Below are 16,619 nucleotides of genomic sequence, written 5' to 3' on the forward strand. Positions count from 1 at the left end.
TCCCCACCCCGCGCCCCCTCACACAGCTGGTAGTTGTTACTGCAAGCCCTCAGATGTTTACGGAGGGCTCACTCTGCATTTTCTCTCCTCTGCTAACAGATTCTTAAAGGGGCCCGGTTCGTTTTCCTCCTCCTGGGCCTCAGGGACCCTTCTCCCACTGGATTCTTCCTGGTGGTGCCCTCTTGACCTTGTGTGGCGAGCAGGTGTCAGGGTTGGGACAGCTAGGGCCAGCAGGCCAATGACTCCTTGGGGCCATCGTGGCTGGACCACCCTGTTGGGGGAGAGGGGGTACCTAACTGGCCTCCTTTTCTTCCTTGGCCACTGGGCGTTCACCCCAACCCCGAGACCCACTTCTTGGGGGATGCCATGCCAAGGTCCTCCCAGCTGGGCCCCCTCCCTGACTGGTGACTAAACACAGGCACCCCCAGGGTTTGGACAACCCACAACCCAGAAACATCCACTTGCCAAAATGAAGAAAATCCTTCTTAAAAGAGCTGAGGCTTTTAAGCATTTTTGGAAATCCCCTGACCTTGCATGAGACCAGGCAAGCTGCCTGTGCATGTATCCATCAGACCCCGCCAAGGTCAAGGGGAGCTGCCCAGCCTGTTGTGTGGTCAGCAGCAAGTCCTCTTCACTGTTCCCAGGCCCCAGGCTCCAAAAAAAGGCAACCCAGCCCCAGGCAGGCGGGCCGTAGTGTGGGCTCCGTGCCTTCGGGGGCCCAGCTCGGTGCCTCTTGCTCTCTGAACCACCTTTTGTGTCGGATCCACCTGGAACTCTGAGGTTACCTTGCTTGTCTGGTTGTAGCTGAGAGTAAGCAGCAGGTGTGGGCCAGGGGGCGCTCCAGGGTAAGCCTGGGCAAGCAGGGGCTCAGCTTGGGTTTAGGTGCTTTCAAGCAGGCCTGGGATTCTTCTGCATCCCCTGGTGAAATTTATTTCATAGGAAACTGCCTTCTAAGGGGGGGGGGGGAGGGAGGGGTCGCCAAAGGCCTCCCCTGAGAATTGCATCTCATTGCGGGCTTGGAAACGGCCCCACTGGCAAAGCAGGGAGATGTGAAAGCCACCAGCCCCAGGATATGGCGAAGGTCAAAAGCAGCCTGGTTACCATCACCACCCCCTAAGTCTGCGTTGCCAAGGCAACGCTCCTCCGGAGCTACCCATTCCCGCATGGGGTCTGCTGTGACTGAAGCACAGCCTCTTGCACGTGGCTTCTTAGAAAGGGCTTGAGGCTGATCTAATGAGGAACAGCTGCTCCGCACACCACACGGAATTCTAAGGAGCCGCCATGCCCACCATCCCCTGCCCAGCCTCCCTGCCTGCAGGCAAGGGTCTGGGAGAAAGAGGCCAGTCCGCCCTCATCTCCCCGTGACGACCTCCCCCCTTCCTTGAGCAGTCCTACCCAGACACCTGCCTTCTCCCATCCAGCCCCCTCCTCACCCCCCATGGCAGCAAAAAGGGGAGAGTCCAGGGAGCCAGCACCAAGCCCACACACCCAGAATGGGGTGGTGGGGCTGTGATGTTGTAACATAATAGGAAACGTGTATTAGGTTTTCTTCCTGGTTCCTGGCACAAGAGCTTCTAAAACCTCTGGCATTTCCTGAGTGACTGGGGTGACAGCATCTTTTGGAGTCCAGAGTGAGCCCCTTCTGACCACACCTGAGCATATGCTAATGAGGTGACTCCTGTTGGATGGGGCTGGTTGCCAGAGAACAGCCTGTTAGAAGCATGGAACTTTCAGCCTCACCCCTGACCTCAGGGTGTGGCCAGTGATTTAACCAATTGTGCCTTTGTCATGAAACAGCCATCAAACCCCCTAAATGACGGGGTTCCGGGAGCTTCCCCAGTGAACACCCAGAGAAGGCACAGAAGCTCCTTCCCTTCCCCCAGACCTCGCCCTATGCATCTCTTCCATCTAGCTGTTCCGCATTGAATCCTTTCATAAGAAACCGGTGGTAGTACAAGTGTTTACCTGAATTCTGTGGGCCATTTTAGCAAATGATCCGACCTGGGGAGGGGGGTCATGGGAACCCCTCACCCCCACCCTCGACTTGTAATTGGTGTCTGAGTGCATGTGTGTGGGGGGCAGTATTGTGGACAAAGCGCTTGACCCTGAGGTCTCTGCTCACTCCAGGCAGCTAGTGTCACAGAGCTGGAGAAGTGGTGTTGGAAACACCACCACAGACTGGCTGTCAGGAGGGGAAACAACCCTCAGCTGGTGTCAGAAGTGTCATGAGTGGGGCCAGGCTGGTGGCTCAGGTGGTTAGAGCTCCATGTTCCTAACTCTGAAGGCTGCCGGTTTGATTCCCACATGGGCCAGTGGGCTCTCAACCACAAGGTTGCCAGTTCAATTCCTCGAGTCCCACAAGGGATGGTGGGCTGCGCCCCTGCAACTAAGACTGAACACAGCACCTTGAGCTGAGCTGCCTCCCGAATGGCTCAGTTGGTTGGAGCGCGTCCTCTCAACCACAAGGTTGCCGGTTCGACTCCTGCAAGGGACGGTGGGCTGTGCCCCCTGCAACTGGAAAACGGCAACTGGACCTGGAGCTGAGCTGCACCCTCCACAACTAAGATTGAAAGGAGAACAACTTGAGTTGGAAAAAAAAAGTCCTGAAAGTACACACTGTTCCCCAATAAAGTCCTGTTCCCCTTCCCCAATAAAATCTTAAAAAAAAAAAAAAAAAAAAGTGTCATGAGTAACAACAGAGGGACAATGCCTGTGGAGCTGTCACAGGCGGGCACAACCCCGGCTTTGCACTCAGAATCCTGGGGGGCTCTGAAAACACAGGCCAGGGGTTCTGCCTCAGTAGGCCCGGGCACCCCGAGAAGTTGCCACGCTGACGAGTTTCCGGGCGTGTTGACAATGGCCACCAGGGACCCACCTTTGAGAACCACGGGTTGACGCGATCTGAGCCAAAGCTGACCTAGGCTGGACCAGCGTTTCACAGTTTTGTCACTTCCTCCACGTAGGGTTCTAAACAAGATTTGCATCTAAGTGCTTGGGTCCTTCCTCCAGCGTTGATGTGGCAGTGGAGATGGCTAGCCTAGGCCTGTGGTGACCTTTGGTTTGAATGCATGGGTTGCTTCACTCATTCAACAAAATGTGAGGCTGACCACATTCCAGCTCTGTGATGGCCTCTCTCAGATCTGATGGTGGAAAAGACAAATTCAGTCCAGTGGTGGCAGAGACACAAGTGCGGCCAGCCATGCCTATGCAAGAATTACTGCGGGTGGGGGGGGCACAGAGTGTCTTCGGCATGGGGTGGGGCAGCGGTGCTAGGACCAGTGGGCCCTGGCCTTCCTCAGAGACGGCTAGAAATGCAGACGCTCAGGCCCCTTTTAGTAAGAACCCCGAGATCGGAGGCTCCCCCAAGGTGCAGAGACCTGAAGGATGCACAGGAATTCAACCTGTGAAGGGAGGAGAAAGATAGTTCCAGAAAAATAAGTTGTCTCTGTGTATAAGAAGGAAAAGAGATCTGCTGACCAGAGCCAGGATTTGGGGTGTGTGTGTGTGCACGCGTGTGAGCGCAGATAAACCTCTTTCCTTGTGAAGGGACGGCTATTAGGGACACTTTGGCTGCTCCCTACCCCTTAGTTGTTGCGACCTCCAGTTTGCGGGGTCGGGGAACTTTGATGGGTCACCCTACCCTTCACTGCTCAGACACTGGGGAGGTAGCACCTCTCATTGGTAAAACTGGGACATTTGCTAAAATTCCAAGAGCAGATTTGCATTTTATGAAGTCAGCTCCCACTTCCCTGTGGAGGCTGGACCACAGCCTGAGGTGTGGTGGTGTCCAGACGCTCCCTTTAAACAGGTAGTGGCCAAGGTGGCCAAGCAGCGGCACCTGCATTTCCGGCCTCCGCCCTCTAGGACTGGGAGAGAGTAAGTCTGTGCTGTTTTATGCCCCCTGGTTTCTGGCAGTTTGTGACAGCAGCCTCAGGAAACTCACACAGGCCCTGAATTTCCACATCCCCCCGGGAGGCAGGCTGGGGCATCCCTGTGACCCCTGAATCTGAAGTGGCAGGACAGGCTGGGGACCTGGGCCCCCTGCTCCGGGGTGAGTGGGGGTCTGAGTGCTGGAGCGCTCAGGTGAGGCAGAGATGGGCACACTAGCTCTGGGTTGCTCTGCTCACGTAGGTTCTGACAGGCCTGTGCCCTCCCTGTGCAAGTGTGGCGGAGAGGACGTCCTCCCAAGGGTGCTGCAGACACACGAAGGCACAGCAGGGGACCCGCCGGTGGAAGGAGTCAGAGGGAGGATGGGCTCTTGGAATGGTCACAGAGGACGAGGACATTTATGTCCTGGGAACAACTGTTCACCAAAAGGCCCACCCTGGGCAATGGCTGGTATCTGAGTCTTGGGGCCCCTCACCCCCTCTGGTCCAGCTGACCTGCCTCCTGAGACACCCCCCACCCCACTCTTCAGCGCTTTTGCCTTTGCCCCACCCATCTTCTGGACACCCCTCCTCCTCGGTCTACACCCAGGCTGCACTCCCCACCCGTCTTGCCCCCTCAGGGCACTGTGTGGTTCTTAGTCTCTGCCAGCTGTGTGTTTGTCTCCTGCAGGCAGAGACCCCAGTCCTCGGGCCTGCCCACCTAGTGCAGCTCGTCCAGGGGACAGGGGACCTCAACGAGCGCCCCCTGCCCCGTGGGCCTGAGTGCTCACAGCAGGTCTGGTGAGGGCACGTGTGCACACGGAACTGCAGGAGCGTGGGAGCCGGTGCGAGGGAGACAGAGCCAGCAGGCAGCACCACATTCTTTCCTGCGTTTTGCAACTACCACAGGCTTGGCTCCCAGCTCCTGGCGTCCCCCCCTTCCTCCCCCCACCACATTCTTTCAGAAGATCAGCTGCTGCCACATCAAACCTTTTCTGTCCAGCTCTCTCACTGAGGCCCAGGGCCCCACCTTCGCCGGGGGCCACATGGGTGGGGCACAAGGAAGTCACCTGAGTTCCAGGCATTTCAGGGACCCTTGGGCATGTCGGTAGGACGTTGTGGTGACACAACGTGTGTGGGGCTGAGTAGCAGGAAGAGGCATTTAAAAACCTCCTGTGGCCTGCCTGATGCAGTGTTTTCAATGAGTCCCCTCCCCCGCAGAAGCACGAACACGGGTCACATGCTCCGGGCCTCAGTCAAGTGCGCCCCAAACCAGTAAGTGTGGCAGAGAGGACGGGGCTCCCCTGGCTCCTCCCAGGGGTGCTGCTGACACATGAAGGCACAGCAGGGGACCCGCGGGGGGAAGGAGTCAGAGGGAGGATGGGCTCTTGGGATGGTCACAGAGGACGAGGACATTTATGTCCTGGGACCAACTCTTCACCAAAAGGCCCGCCCTGCAGCACAGGCTCTCGCCTCATGGGGTCAGCAGGGCTGCTCCGGGGGGTCACTCTGCCCGTCTCCAGCCACAAGGGCCTGCTGGCTCTCCAGGTGGGCTTTGCAAGTGCTCACCTTGGCCTTGTCACCAGGGCTAATGTGACCTGACACCTGCCCGGAGCCCTCACCTGGCACCTTGTGATGCCCAGGTGAGCAGCTGGCTCCCCGGCAGTTACTCACAGCGACGCCTCCCGTCGGAGGATACTGTCGATTTGGGTGGGGCCTCCCTGCCTGCCAGGCTGCCCTCGGTGTTACTCACGAGCTGCCTCCCGCTCAGGCAGGTGCCGAGGGCCAGGAGTGCACTGCCATGTGAGTGGCCCATGACACAAAAGTGGCTTATGAATAGGAAGGCTGGGACAAGCGCTACGGCCCAGGATGACAGCAACCCGGGTCTGACGACATGTCAATGGCCTTCTAACCACCCCGGAACCTACTTCCAGAGTCCTTAATAAATCATTTCCTGCCACCACCACCCCCTTCCCCAAACAAACAATAACCCAACCCAACCCTGCACTCCAGTCTGAGACGTGTGCTGAGCGCGTGGCCCATGTGTGGTCCTCCCTTACCTGGAACAGCAGTACGGGGTGAATGTTTCGCTCCTGGTCCCTGAAACTCCACCCAGAGGCACTTCCACACCCCACCAATCGGAAGCTAAACCTGGCATCTAGTCTGGAGGACGACGTACGCCCAGAAGGTGTGAGTGAGGGCTGCCCTGGGCTGGCTGGCCCTAACTGTCGGGGAAGCGGCACTGCCACTCAGATGTACAAGGTGGATGCAAGGACCCCGAGTGGTTCCTGGGGGGGTGTCCAGGGGCTCCCGGGAGGGCTGCAGCCTTCCCTGTGGGCAGGAGCCACGGGGCTCAGAGCCCTCCGGAAGGAAGATTCTGGTTCCCTGACCAGGTCCATCTCTTGGTTGTCAAGGTGCTGGCTGCTGGCAGGGGACCCCGGAGGGGACAGGAGAAGAGAGATTCTAACTGCTGCAATGAGACTAAATTCTACCCACGGTGCCACCTTTGCTGAGTCGGCTGCATATTTACAGGAACAGTTTTTCTGTTTCCTTCCTTTACCTGCTGTTGTGCCTGGCAGTGGTGTTGGTGGTGGTCAACAGTGTGGTTTCAATAAAACGATCCACTGAAAAAATGCTGAGGAATCGCCATAGACGCAGCGAGATGGCGGGGCTGGCGCTGGGTGTGAAATCCGGAGCCTCGCGCCTGGGGCCCCTTCATTGGATCAGGCGGAGAATTCATGTCTCCGCTTTCGTTTCTGCAAAGCTGGTGGGGAAGAGGAATGCGTGGCGGGAGCGCAGCCATCTTGGCTGCCCAGCGTCGGAACCTCCCTCCCAATGGGTGAGCTTTGTGCCGCGCCCCCTTCCTGAGGCCGAAATAGTTCACATGCTTGTTCTCTCAGCCCCTCGCAAGAGAGGCAGGCACGTGGCCTGAGCTCGGCCAACCAGATGCTTCTGCTCGGGACCCTGTGCCTGAGCGTGGGGGACACTTTAGAATTCCTGCCCCTGCTCTCAGTGCGGGGGGCATTCAGCGCCCGGAATGACACCTTGAAGTGGTGTCATTCTACCAGGACGCCCCCCAGGCCCCAGGCCTGGTCCTCCTGCCTTTGCCTCGGTTCCGTGTGTCGCCCAGGATCCTTCCAGCACATCCTTCTCTCTGACCTACCCCGTCCTGGGAGTCTTATTTGTGGTCAGGCACTTGGTGGGCAGTTACACTGTCTCCAAGTTTTCACTCTTGCAAACAGTGCGGACGTGACAATCTCTGCCCCTCACCCCTGTGCACATGTGCAGGGATTTAGGGAGGAAAGCTTCTGCACACCTGCGGGCCCTTCCACCCGGACCACACCCTCCCGCCGTTTCCCCACACCCGCTGCTCCTCTGCAGAGCGCAGTCTGAGGGGTCCCAGCCGACGCTCCCACCGCACACCCTCCCTTCCGGTTTCCATCCCCTTGCCCCAGTTTTAATTACCCCAGTATGTGTACTCCCGATCGCCTGTCGCACCTGCTAGACAGTAGCTTGGCGAGGACAGGGGCTGTGGCTGCTCGTGCACCGTACCCCAGGACCGGCACAGCCAACTTCAAGTGCAGAACGGACTCAGTCCCCCTTTCCGTGTGAACGAGAGAACTTGGGAACCATGATGCAATTTTAATGATCTCAGACAAGGGATATCAGAGGACTGAGAAAGTCCAACAGCCACTACACTCGTGTCTGGTCACTTCCTGACACACCAGCCTGGCAGTGGGAGAACTGAGAATTCTCAGCATCCGCGTGAACACTGGTTGAAACCTTCCAGTAATTTCTTCAAGCTCAGAGATCAGTGGGAGCAGGGGGACATCTGCTGGCCAGCTGTGGGAGGTGGCTGCAGAGAGGAAGGGGGTCAAGGACGGAGACGCTGGGGGGAGCTGGCTGGGAGGCGCCTGGCTTCTGTGCGCCCGGCCACCTTGAGCCCCTGTCTAGTCCACACCTGAGGAGTTGGTCAGGTAGAAGGGGCGGATGACCGCCCGGAAGCTGCTGAAGGACCCTGCCGGGCAAGGGAACAAGGAGGTGCTCCTGGAACCGTTGTTTTCCAGGGCGCTGGGGATCATGGCCTTCGGGCCCCTGAAATCAGTGACATCTGCCACGAAGCTGTCCCCACAGAGCATCAGGGCTTTGTTTTCGTAGCCGATGGTGGGATCCGAGTAGCCGGACTTGGTGAGGCCCAGGACGGGGACCTCGTCTGAGGAGCACGAGAACCCGTAGTTCCGGCAGCGCTGGACGGTGGACAGGTAGACGAGAGACCAGGAGACGAGCTTGGACTGGAAGAGGAAGCTGGGGTGCTGTGGCGTCTGGAAGGACTGGTAGGGGTCAGACCAATGGTTATAGGGGTCCCGTGTGACAGACCTGCTCCAGGTGGGCGAAGTGTAAATCCGGGGCTTGTAGGTGTCCTCAGTGAGGTTCAGGCCTCGGTACTGCGCCAGCAACTGGAAGGGCACGGTGTGGAATTCCAGGGCCTGCAGAATCTTCTTCTGGAAGAGCGCCTGGTGACTCCAGTACAGGGACAGGTTAAACTGCAGCTGGAAGAGGTCGTTGGGCAGTATCATGGGGAAGCGGATCTTCTCCACCATGGCTTCCATCTCGCTGTGGCTGGCACGCTTCTCCCAGCTCCACACGTCCACAGCTGTCAGCAGGGCCAGCTCGCTGGGCACGGCCAGCTCGCTCTTGGACAGCAGGACTTGGAGCAGGGCTGGGGGGACGCTCGTCCAGGCCTCGGCCGCTGTCAGGGCCTCGAAGTTCCAGGCCAGGAACTGCACACACAGCTCCTCCAGTACAGGGTCCTGGGTGGCCAGTGCATAGGTGTAGAGGTCCAGGGGCGTCTGGAAAGAGGGGTCCTGGGGCAGGAGGATGGCAAAGAGGTATGCGCAGTAGCTCTGCAGCTGCTTGGCCCCGTAGGCCGAGGCCAGCTTGTGGAGACACTTCACTGATGACAGGGACACGTCTATCCTTCGGGAGTAGAAGTACCTGGAGAGCGGGGGCAGAGAGGCGCGCTGGTGCCATTGCTCCCCACCCCGCAGGGCAGCCGGTGAGCCCAGGGGCTGCGGGCCCGCCTCTCTGACAGGACCATTTTGTCCATGTTGGCTGCTGACCCACCGACACCCCAGGTGCTAGCGATTTCAAGAGGTATTCAGTCCCCCCAGCCCCCGATTTATGTCTTGGGTCAACACACATTCCAGTCTCAAGTTTGCTTATTGCCACATGCACTGACACCTGGGTGGGTCTCAGGGTCCCGCAGGTCCAAGTTTCATCTCTGGGCTGGGAGAGGGGCCCTCACCTGCTGGTCTCCAGTCCCTGGTCATCACTGCTATCGCCCTCGCTGGTGCTCTGAGCCCGGGCTCCACAGGGCCCTGGGCTCCAGGACCCACAATGCCAGGCATCGTCAGGGTCTGCCTTCCTTCCCGCTGTCATGACCCTGGATAGGACCCTTCGGTCCCCTGCTGGGGGTCCATGGGTGCCCTTCCTGCCCCAGCAACTGCCCTGTGCCCCATGACACGGGCACTGCCCCTGGTTTCTTCCTGTCTGTTTCCCTGCCAATCGTGAGCCTGTGTAGGTGACACCAGTCTAGTCTGCACCATTCGCCATGTCAGGCAGTGTGCCACCAGGAACCACTTGGCTGCGTGAAAACGTGAGTGGAGGGAGCCTGCCTGGAGGGGGAGGCCAGGCCAGGCCTGTCACCGTCTCCTGGGAAGAGGCAAGTGGAGTCCTGCCATTAGGGAGAACCGAAGTCTCCTCAGGGCCACAGGGACTCAGAGCTGGGTGGCATCTCTCAAACACAGCCTTCCAGGGAGCCCGACCTGCCACCCACTGTGTCCCCAGCGGGAAGCGCTGGCACCCCACATTGCAGGCCCGGACCTGTGCCCAGAGGAGCTGGGCCCCCCGCAGTGTCGTCATGTCGCCAGTCACCCACCAGCTTGGTACTGGCGGACTGCAGCCTGCAGGGCCAGGAGGCTCAGCCTGCGGCCCACGCCTCCTGGGCACTGCTGCTTTCATCGCAGGACGCGCCAGGGCCTCACAAAGGGCACTGACAAAGGCAGGGAGAATACTGCAGCACGTTTTTGTTCTGTCTCTTAATTCTCATGTCAGGCCTGAGGGGGACGGTTCCCAGGCCGCTGGTGGCTGCACAGCCACCCCAGCCAGTGTCCTCTCAGCCCCTGTGCACCTGACCACCCCTAAGCTTCAAGCAGGCCCCCAAGTAGGTGGGAACAGGGGTCACAATGTCCCCTTGGCCCTGCCCCACCATCAGAGAAGAAAACACCCAGAAGACCGTAGGCCGGGTGGGGGAGGGGCCAGTGACCCTGAGAAGCCACAGAATTGGCGAGGGGGTAACTGATGGTAGCCTGCACAGGGGTGCTGTGTGTGGCTGCGGGGCAGAGGGAAGGGGAGAGTCTGAGGGGTGGCCCAATGGGGAAGGGTCTTCTGAGGGGCCTGGAAGGGCCAAGAGGCCAGGACACCCAGCTCACTGCAGCCTCTTTGCCGTGCAGGGAAAGACACAGACAGAGACAGAGACGGAGAGAAAGAGGGCACCCCTGAGCTTTGCGTTAGGGCACTGATCCCGCTGGGGCCGGGGGCCTCATCTCAGACACATCATAGACTCCATCCCACCAGGAGGGCACAGGCTAGAGACAGGTTCTTACACTTGGCCGGAAAGGAACCACCTTAATCTGTTTTAATTGCCATCTGTTTTCTCCTAAGTGTCCCTTTCAGCCACATAAAGCTCTGGTGGTAAGAACGAGGGGACCACTTTGAATACATACAATCGCTTCTTGAAGTCAATGCTTTCAGAACACAAGCCCTGAGGAGCCCCCCACCCCCCGTGGTGACTGAGTGGCCACCTCCCAGCAGGGCAATTGGGCGGAGCTGGGGACACTGCCCAGGATGCAGGATGCAGGCCGCAGCCCCGAGGAGCTCACCTGATGAAGTCTCTGACGACAGGCAGGCACTCGGCGTCCACCTCCATGGTGACCGTGCTGCCCGGCTCCTTACACAGCTCCTGGGCCTCAGGGTTGGTGGACAGGATGAGCCTGTGGACGCACAGATGCAGCTCCTCCGTGTTTCTCACCTTCACCCTGATGGACAGGTCACAGCCCCTCTGGCTGTCAAAGATCTGCTCGAGAGCATCAGGGAGCTCGCCAGACAGGTCCAGCGTGTGGATACCTCTGGTTTCTAAGGAGGGGCAGAGGGAATGCACCACGTTGGGGGTGGGCCAGGCTCACGGGCCTGCATCGGGCCTGTCACTCACTCGCTGTGACCCAGAAGTACTTTCCCTCCCTGGAGCCAATTTCTTCCCTTACACTGAGGCCATGTCCCTGCCTTACTTATCTACTCAGCAGGCTCCTGGGGAGACGAGGGAGACCCAGCTTGGAAAACAGGTGCCCTTGCCCCTCGTGGCCCAGATGCTCCCAACCTACATCCGTCAAACAACCCTGGTTAGCTCATTTCTCCCCAAAATTCAGGCAGCACCTTCAGAAGGGGGTTTGGAGCTGTGGACTTCCAGAGCCTGAGGCCCCATCCTTTAAAATCCCAACCCAACAACTGATGGATCACCCAGGTGCTACCTTCTGAAACCCAACCCTCCTCCCTTGTTTGACACTCTGAAGGCAGGATCCTTTGGCAACGCTACCAGCCTCCTTCGGGGACTCGCCTCCTCTGACCCCTCCCAGACCTCGCTGGGGACGGAATCCACGCACTTTTGCTGCCACAGATAGGTTTGAATTCCGACATTTAAACCAAGTGGGCTCAGCACCCATTCCTCCCCACAGCCCAGGCTCTCAGGGCCTCCCTGTGGTCTCCACTCACCACGGGCTCCCAGGCTCCCACCAGAGGTGCTTCCTGTCCTGTGCTCTGCTCCCCAGCCCAGGTGCGTCCCCTGTACCCCTCCCCAGCACTCACTCTGTCACAGTGTGAACGCCCTGGCTGTCCTTTGTGCCCTCCAGGCCTTAGGGGCCACACATGTCCCGAGGCCCATGTGCCAGCCCAGGAAGAAGCGACAAGTGGACATGAGAGAGCAAAGAACAACGGTAAAATTCAGACTCAAGGACTGAAAAATCAGAGCAGCCTGGGGGGGGGGGGTTTGTTTAGAACGACTGATGGAGTCGGGAGGGGGGCTGGTCTGCTTGTGACCTGGCCTTTCAGCCATCCAGAAATATCCCAGCACATGCAGTACGTTGCTGGAGCACGCAAGGCGCCGTGTAGTGCATTCCAGAAGGAGAAGTAGCAAAAATGAAATGTTGGCAGTGAAAGAGAGAAGCCTGCCATGTGCGGACTTCATGTGTGTCTGGAATGTGTCTCACTGTCGCAGGATCAGGGTAAATGGAGCGTTTCTGAGCAGGTCCCGGAGAGGGCAGCGAGCACCATCCACTGTGCGATGGTGAGACCTGCAGGCTGTCCCACCGCCATCACCTGCGAACCTGTGCACAGGTGTGTGATCTGCTCGGATGGTATGTGCGCTTGGCAGGGGGAGTGGGGGGGGGGAGCAGGCACGAATGCCATCCTGGGATCCACAGGACCCAAGTCTTTGGGGACGGGGGGCTCGGGACGGGGCGGCCCGCTCACCGTTGCTGCAGACGACTCCGGCGTCCTGATTATGCCTGCAGTTGCTCTTCAGCCAGCCCAGCGACATGCAGTTGGCCAGCGAGGGCTCTGTCCCCGTGCACTCCACCTCGTCCAACATGATGGGGCCCGTTCCTGGTGGGACAGTGGGGAGGACAGAGGCTGGAGTGGGGGCCGGGGCTCTCAGCCGCGGGAGGACGGCCCCATAAATGGGGCTGCTCCCCTGAGAAGCCAGCAAAGGACAGTCACATTCACTGCACAGCAATGGCAAACCCTCTGCCACCCGTGCCATTGAAGCAGCTTTGTGTTACTCGCGTTCCGCTCCGGGGTGTGTCCACGTTTGTGGACGTCTTTTACCAGATACAACCAGGTGACTCTGCTCGAGTGTGGGTTCGGATATTTACTGTGAACTCAGACCACCCGCTAGCCTGCCTTCTCATAAAGCCTAAAGCCTGTCTGCTTCGTGGACAACAAGCGGCTGAAAACCTAGAGTAGTTCCCTCTTTTTGGAACCACAGCCTCCGTGTCACTGGAAATCTTCTTGCACACAGACTCTTCTTTTGGGGGAAATTGTTTCAAGAAGATAAATTCCCAGGAGTGGAGCTTCTGGGTCGAAGGAAGCGGCCACAGCTGAGCTCCTGAATGACACATCCAAGAAACTCGTCACGGCCACTAGCAGCGCGTGGGTGAGCCAGGCCGGCAGAGCCTTGCAGCACAGACCCTGGTGTTCAGAGTGGGCCCGCGCTGAGGGGACAGGGCGACTGTCCCAGGTCTCAGGTGAGGGCTCCTCCCTGGGACTCGCTGCTCTGGAGGAGCCGAGGACGGGCAGGCTCACCTGGCCCAAAGGCGGCTCTGCCCAGAGCCTCGGTGGCGTTCTCAAATCCCAGGGCCCGGCAGACGACGCTGGCATCGGTCAGGTCCCACAGGTTGTCACACACTGTCCCCCACTGGCCTCCGTAGAAGATCTCCACGCGACCCTGGTTGGCAGCATCCCCGTTGGCCAGCCGCATGTCACCGTCTTTCACACCTGCAGGGTTCCCAAGGGAATGCGAAGGTCAGCGGCAGGAAAGGCGGGGGCCTCCTTCCCCCGCCACCGACCGCCCCCTTCACCGGGGCTGTGTGCTTTCATGGGAGCAGTCCAGTTTCCAACAGGAGCGACTGCTGGACAAATAGGTTTAAAGCGCCCCCATCCATCCTTGAGGGGGTCGCCCGTTGGGGAGGGGTGGAAGGCACCCCACCCATGCTCACAGAGGATAAACGAGCCTGCTCTTGTCTTTCAGGTTGGAGCCTGTGGCTCCATTGATACTTGTTCTTCTGGGACTCAGCTGGCTGACTCCCTGGGCCCAGCCCCTGCAGGAACCGACAGGGTCAGAGGGCAATTCTCAGTTGGGGTGCAGCAGGCTGTCGTGGGGTCACCAGGCTGATGAAGGCCTCCTGGGCCTTGAGGGGTAGATAGAGCTGAGGACAGGCATCCAGGACTCTGGAGTCGGTGTCCAAAGGTCACTGACCTCAGGGCCCCCAGTGTTCGGCTGGTCTGATGGGCCCTTCCTACTTGGTCCCTCTGGGAACTGGATGGAATGGAGAATTTCTTGGTACGCCCCCAGGACCTAAAGCCACATGACTTGAGACAAACGGGGCTTCAAGCAGGAGAGGAAACCTGAGCCGACCCCAGTGACCCAGGGCCGGGCAGAATATTCCTAGACATTTTGCGAGGAGGGGTTAAGCCTGTAGGGCAGGGAGAGCTGCTTTCAGCATTCCCGCCATTCCAGGCTCAGCTTACCGTGAGTCCCTGCAACCAGGAGCCACATGCAGAGTAGCCGTGGCAGGGCCATGGCCTGGCCTGGGAGCCCGTCCTGCAGGAGAAGGAGGCGGCAGAGTGAGACAGCGGAGCTGGACAGCCCTTGGGACCAGTTCTGGTCCATCCTCCATCCTTCAGACTTTCCTTGCGGAGGGCGGCAGGTGGGTGGGTCCCTGCTCCAGCAGACAGTGAGGGTGATGGGCGCCCCAGCAGGACTCCCTCACCGCATATGAAAGGTGTCTCTCCAAAGCCCTGTAAGACTTGCCCAAATAAACGGGGTGGGCTGGGGTGTCTCCAGGCAGCAAGGATGGTGGGGACAGGAGCCCATCTCAGAAAACCAGGCCCTGGACGTGGCTGTCAGTTGGGCCAGGTGGGGAGGGAGAAGGTCAGGTGTGCAGGGCTCAGATAGGGAGGGGCCTAGTGAGCTTTGCCAAGGGTGGGGCTCTATGTTGAGACAATAGCCACTGCAGGAGAGCCCAGAGACTGAAAGAAGAACTTCTGGGCCATGTTAGCACTGGGAGGGAGGGAAATGAAAGCAGGCTGCATCAGGAGGCCACAAGAAATCCGGCTGGTGACGGAGGGATGGACAGCAGTGAGAGGGGTCAGGCTGGGGCCAGGTCCCTGACTGCGCAGCTGGGTGGGGGTGGGGCAGGAAGAAGGATGGTGAGGACCTGCCGAGCTGGCTCAGTGTGGACCTGGCACTGTCCCCTAGGAGGTCAGTGTGCCCAAGAAGCAGAGGCTTGGAGAGGCTGGGGGCCACTGCGGAGACTCAGCGGAGCAGGGCAGGGGTGGGGGCATCCAGTTCTCCCATTTTCTGTGTAATTCCTGCTGCTAGCTTTTCCTCTTCACCCCACCCTGCTCCCCCCGTGTCCCCTCCCTCACATCCAGCAGTCAGTCACTGTTTCTCTGGCTTAGGAAGCATCCTGTGACCTGTGACAGGCCCCACTACTTGCGTCCTGTAAGTCAGAGCCTAACGACCCTGAGGCAGCCCTGCGCCCGGCACTCTGGCCTGTGTTCACCCTGTGTCAGGACTGCTCCCAGGCACAGCTAAGACTCCTTACTGCTAAGCCCGCCTTCCAGGGACAGGAGCTGAAGCCCAGAGGTGGCCCTGTCACACAGCAGTTAAGGGCAGCTTGAGCTAGGTGCCTGAGGGGCTGGGGTGACAAACCATCTGTGTGCCAGGGCCTGTCCTGGCTTTAACACTGGAAGTCCGACATCCCGGGACACCCCTCAGTCCCGGGCAAACCAGGATGGTTGGTACCTGCTGCAGTCCCAGGGCCACAGCTGCTTTATGCACCCTGGACGGAAGTCAGGGCCCCGGAAAAATGGCGAGTCGGACACCTGGTGCACAGTATGCAGATGTCACTGCCCTTTGGTGGCTGTGGCACCCATTTTGCCTGATTCCCTCCTATGGGAAGTTGGGATGGGCGTGCCTAGCCCCTGGCCCAGAGTGTTTTTGTGCAAATTAGAAAAAGGTGCTCTTCCTTTGGGCAGGGACAGGCCCAGGGCTGATATGCAGACCACAGAGAGGGGGTTGGGCTGAATTCCAAGTCTGCTTGCTACTTTGGCTGGTGTCCTTGTACAGTGAACAACCTGCCCAACGGTACACAAAGACCTTATGGATCTGAGAGCAACCATGATGGTCCCTGGGCCCAGGAGAAGCACCAGATGCCCAGCTGGGTGCAAACAGGGAGACTTGGCCCCCACTAGATGACACAGTGTAGGGAGAGGGACACCCACCTGAGAGCAAGAGGCATAGCTTACCTGCCTGAGGCAACTACTGATGACGGTCCTGGGACCTCCAAACTTCCTGTTGCAGGGTCCCTCTGCAGACGGTCAACCCAGAAAGCTCACAGTGTGGAAAGTGGTCAGGCTGGTCCCAAATAATGCTTCAGAAAAATGAGTCTGGTTTCGATTTTCAGAAACCACATGACATAGGTTTCTTCTGGGGTTGGCTGCCCATAAGGCTTCTGGGGCTCCTCTCCTTCCTCTCTGCTCTGACTGTGGGTGTTGGGGCTGGCGGCAGCCCAAGGCGGCAGGCTGGCTGATTTGATAACCAGAGCAGAAAACCAGAGCAAAACAGCCGACAGCCAAGGCTGAATTTAAACAATCTTCCAAGCTGAGCCAGCCCTGGGGGAGTGGAGGGGAGGGGAGGGGAGGGGAGGGAAGAGGAAGGGAGGGGACAGGGGAGGGGAGGGGAGAGGGGAGGGGAGGGGAGGGCAGAGGGGGAGGGCAAGGTAGGGGGGAGGGGAAGAGGGGAGAGGCGGGCAGGGGGCGGGAGGGGAGACGAGGACAGCAGGAAGAAGAGCAGAGGGTGGCAGGCTGGGTCTGCATCCGGTGCCCTGACCGCGGGCTCCCACAGAACAATGGAGCCTT

The 16,619-nt window shown here is 59.2% G+C and overlaps 1 protein-coding gene across 1 annotated transcript; it reads right to left on the bottom strand.

Annotated features, from left to right (window-relative positions):
• Window positions 1–7,493: 7,493 nt before the first annotated feature.
• On the bottom strand, window positions 7,494–16,356 carry LGALS3BP (galectin 3 binding protein). The gene is made up of 6 exons (XM_019735596.2): window positions 16,008–16,356; window positions 14,226–14,298; window positions 13,281–13,472; window positions 12,450–12,581; window positions 10,808–11,060; window positions 7,494–8,861 (listed from the first exon to the last, which is right to left on the bottom strand). The coding sequence occupies exons 2-6, from the start codon at window positions 14,275–14,277 to the stop codon at window positions 7,817–7,819; spliced, it is 1,674 nt and encodes a 557-aa protein (XP_019591155.2). The 5' UTR covers window positions 14,278–14,298; window positions 16,008–16,356; the 3' UTR covers window positions 7,494–7,816.
• Window positions 16,357–16,619: the final 263 nt, after the last annotated feature.

This window comes from Rhinolophus sinicus, linkage group LG15 (genome assembly GCF_036562045.2).
Source record: "Rhinolophus sinicus isolate RSC01 linkage group LG15, ASM3656204v1, whole genome shotgun sequence".
NCBI classification, from domain to species: domain Eukaryota; kingdom Metazoa; phylum Chordata; class Mammalia; order Chiroptera; family Rhinolophidae; genus Rhinolophus; species Rhinolophus sinicus.

Coding starts and splice junctions, on each gene's coding strand:
- LGALS3BP (XM_019735596.2), bottom strand. CDS start 14,277: ATGGCCCTGCCACGGCTACTCTGCATGTGGCTCCTGGTTGCAGGGACT. Junction 13,473..14,225: donor CCTGGTTGCAGGGACTCACG/GTAAGCTGAGCC, acceptor GGAACCCTGCAG/GTGTGAAAGACGGTGACATG. Junction 12,582..13,280: donor CAGAGCCGCCTTTGGGCCAG/GTGAGCCTGCCC, acceptor CTGTCCCACCAG/GAACGGGCCCCATCATGTTG.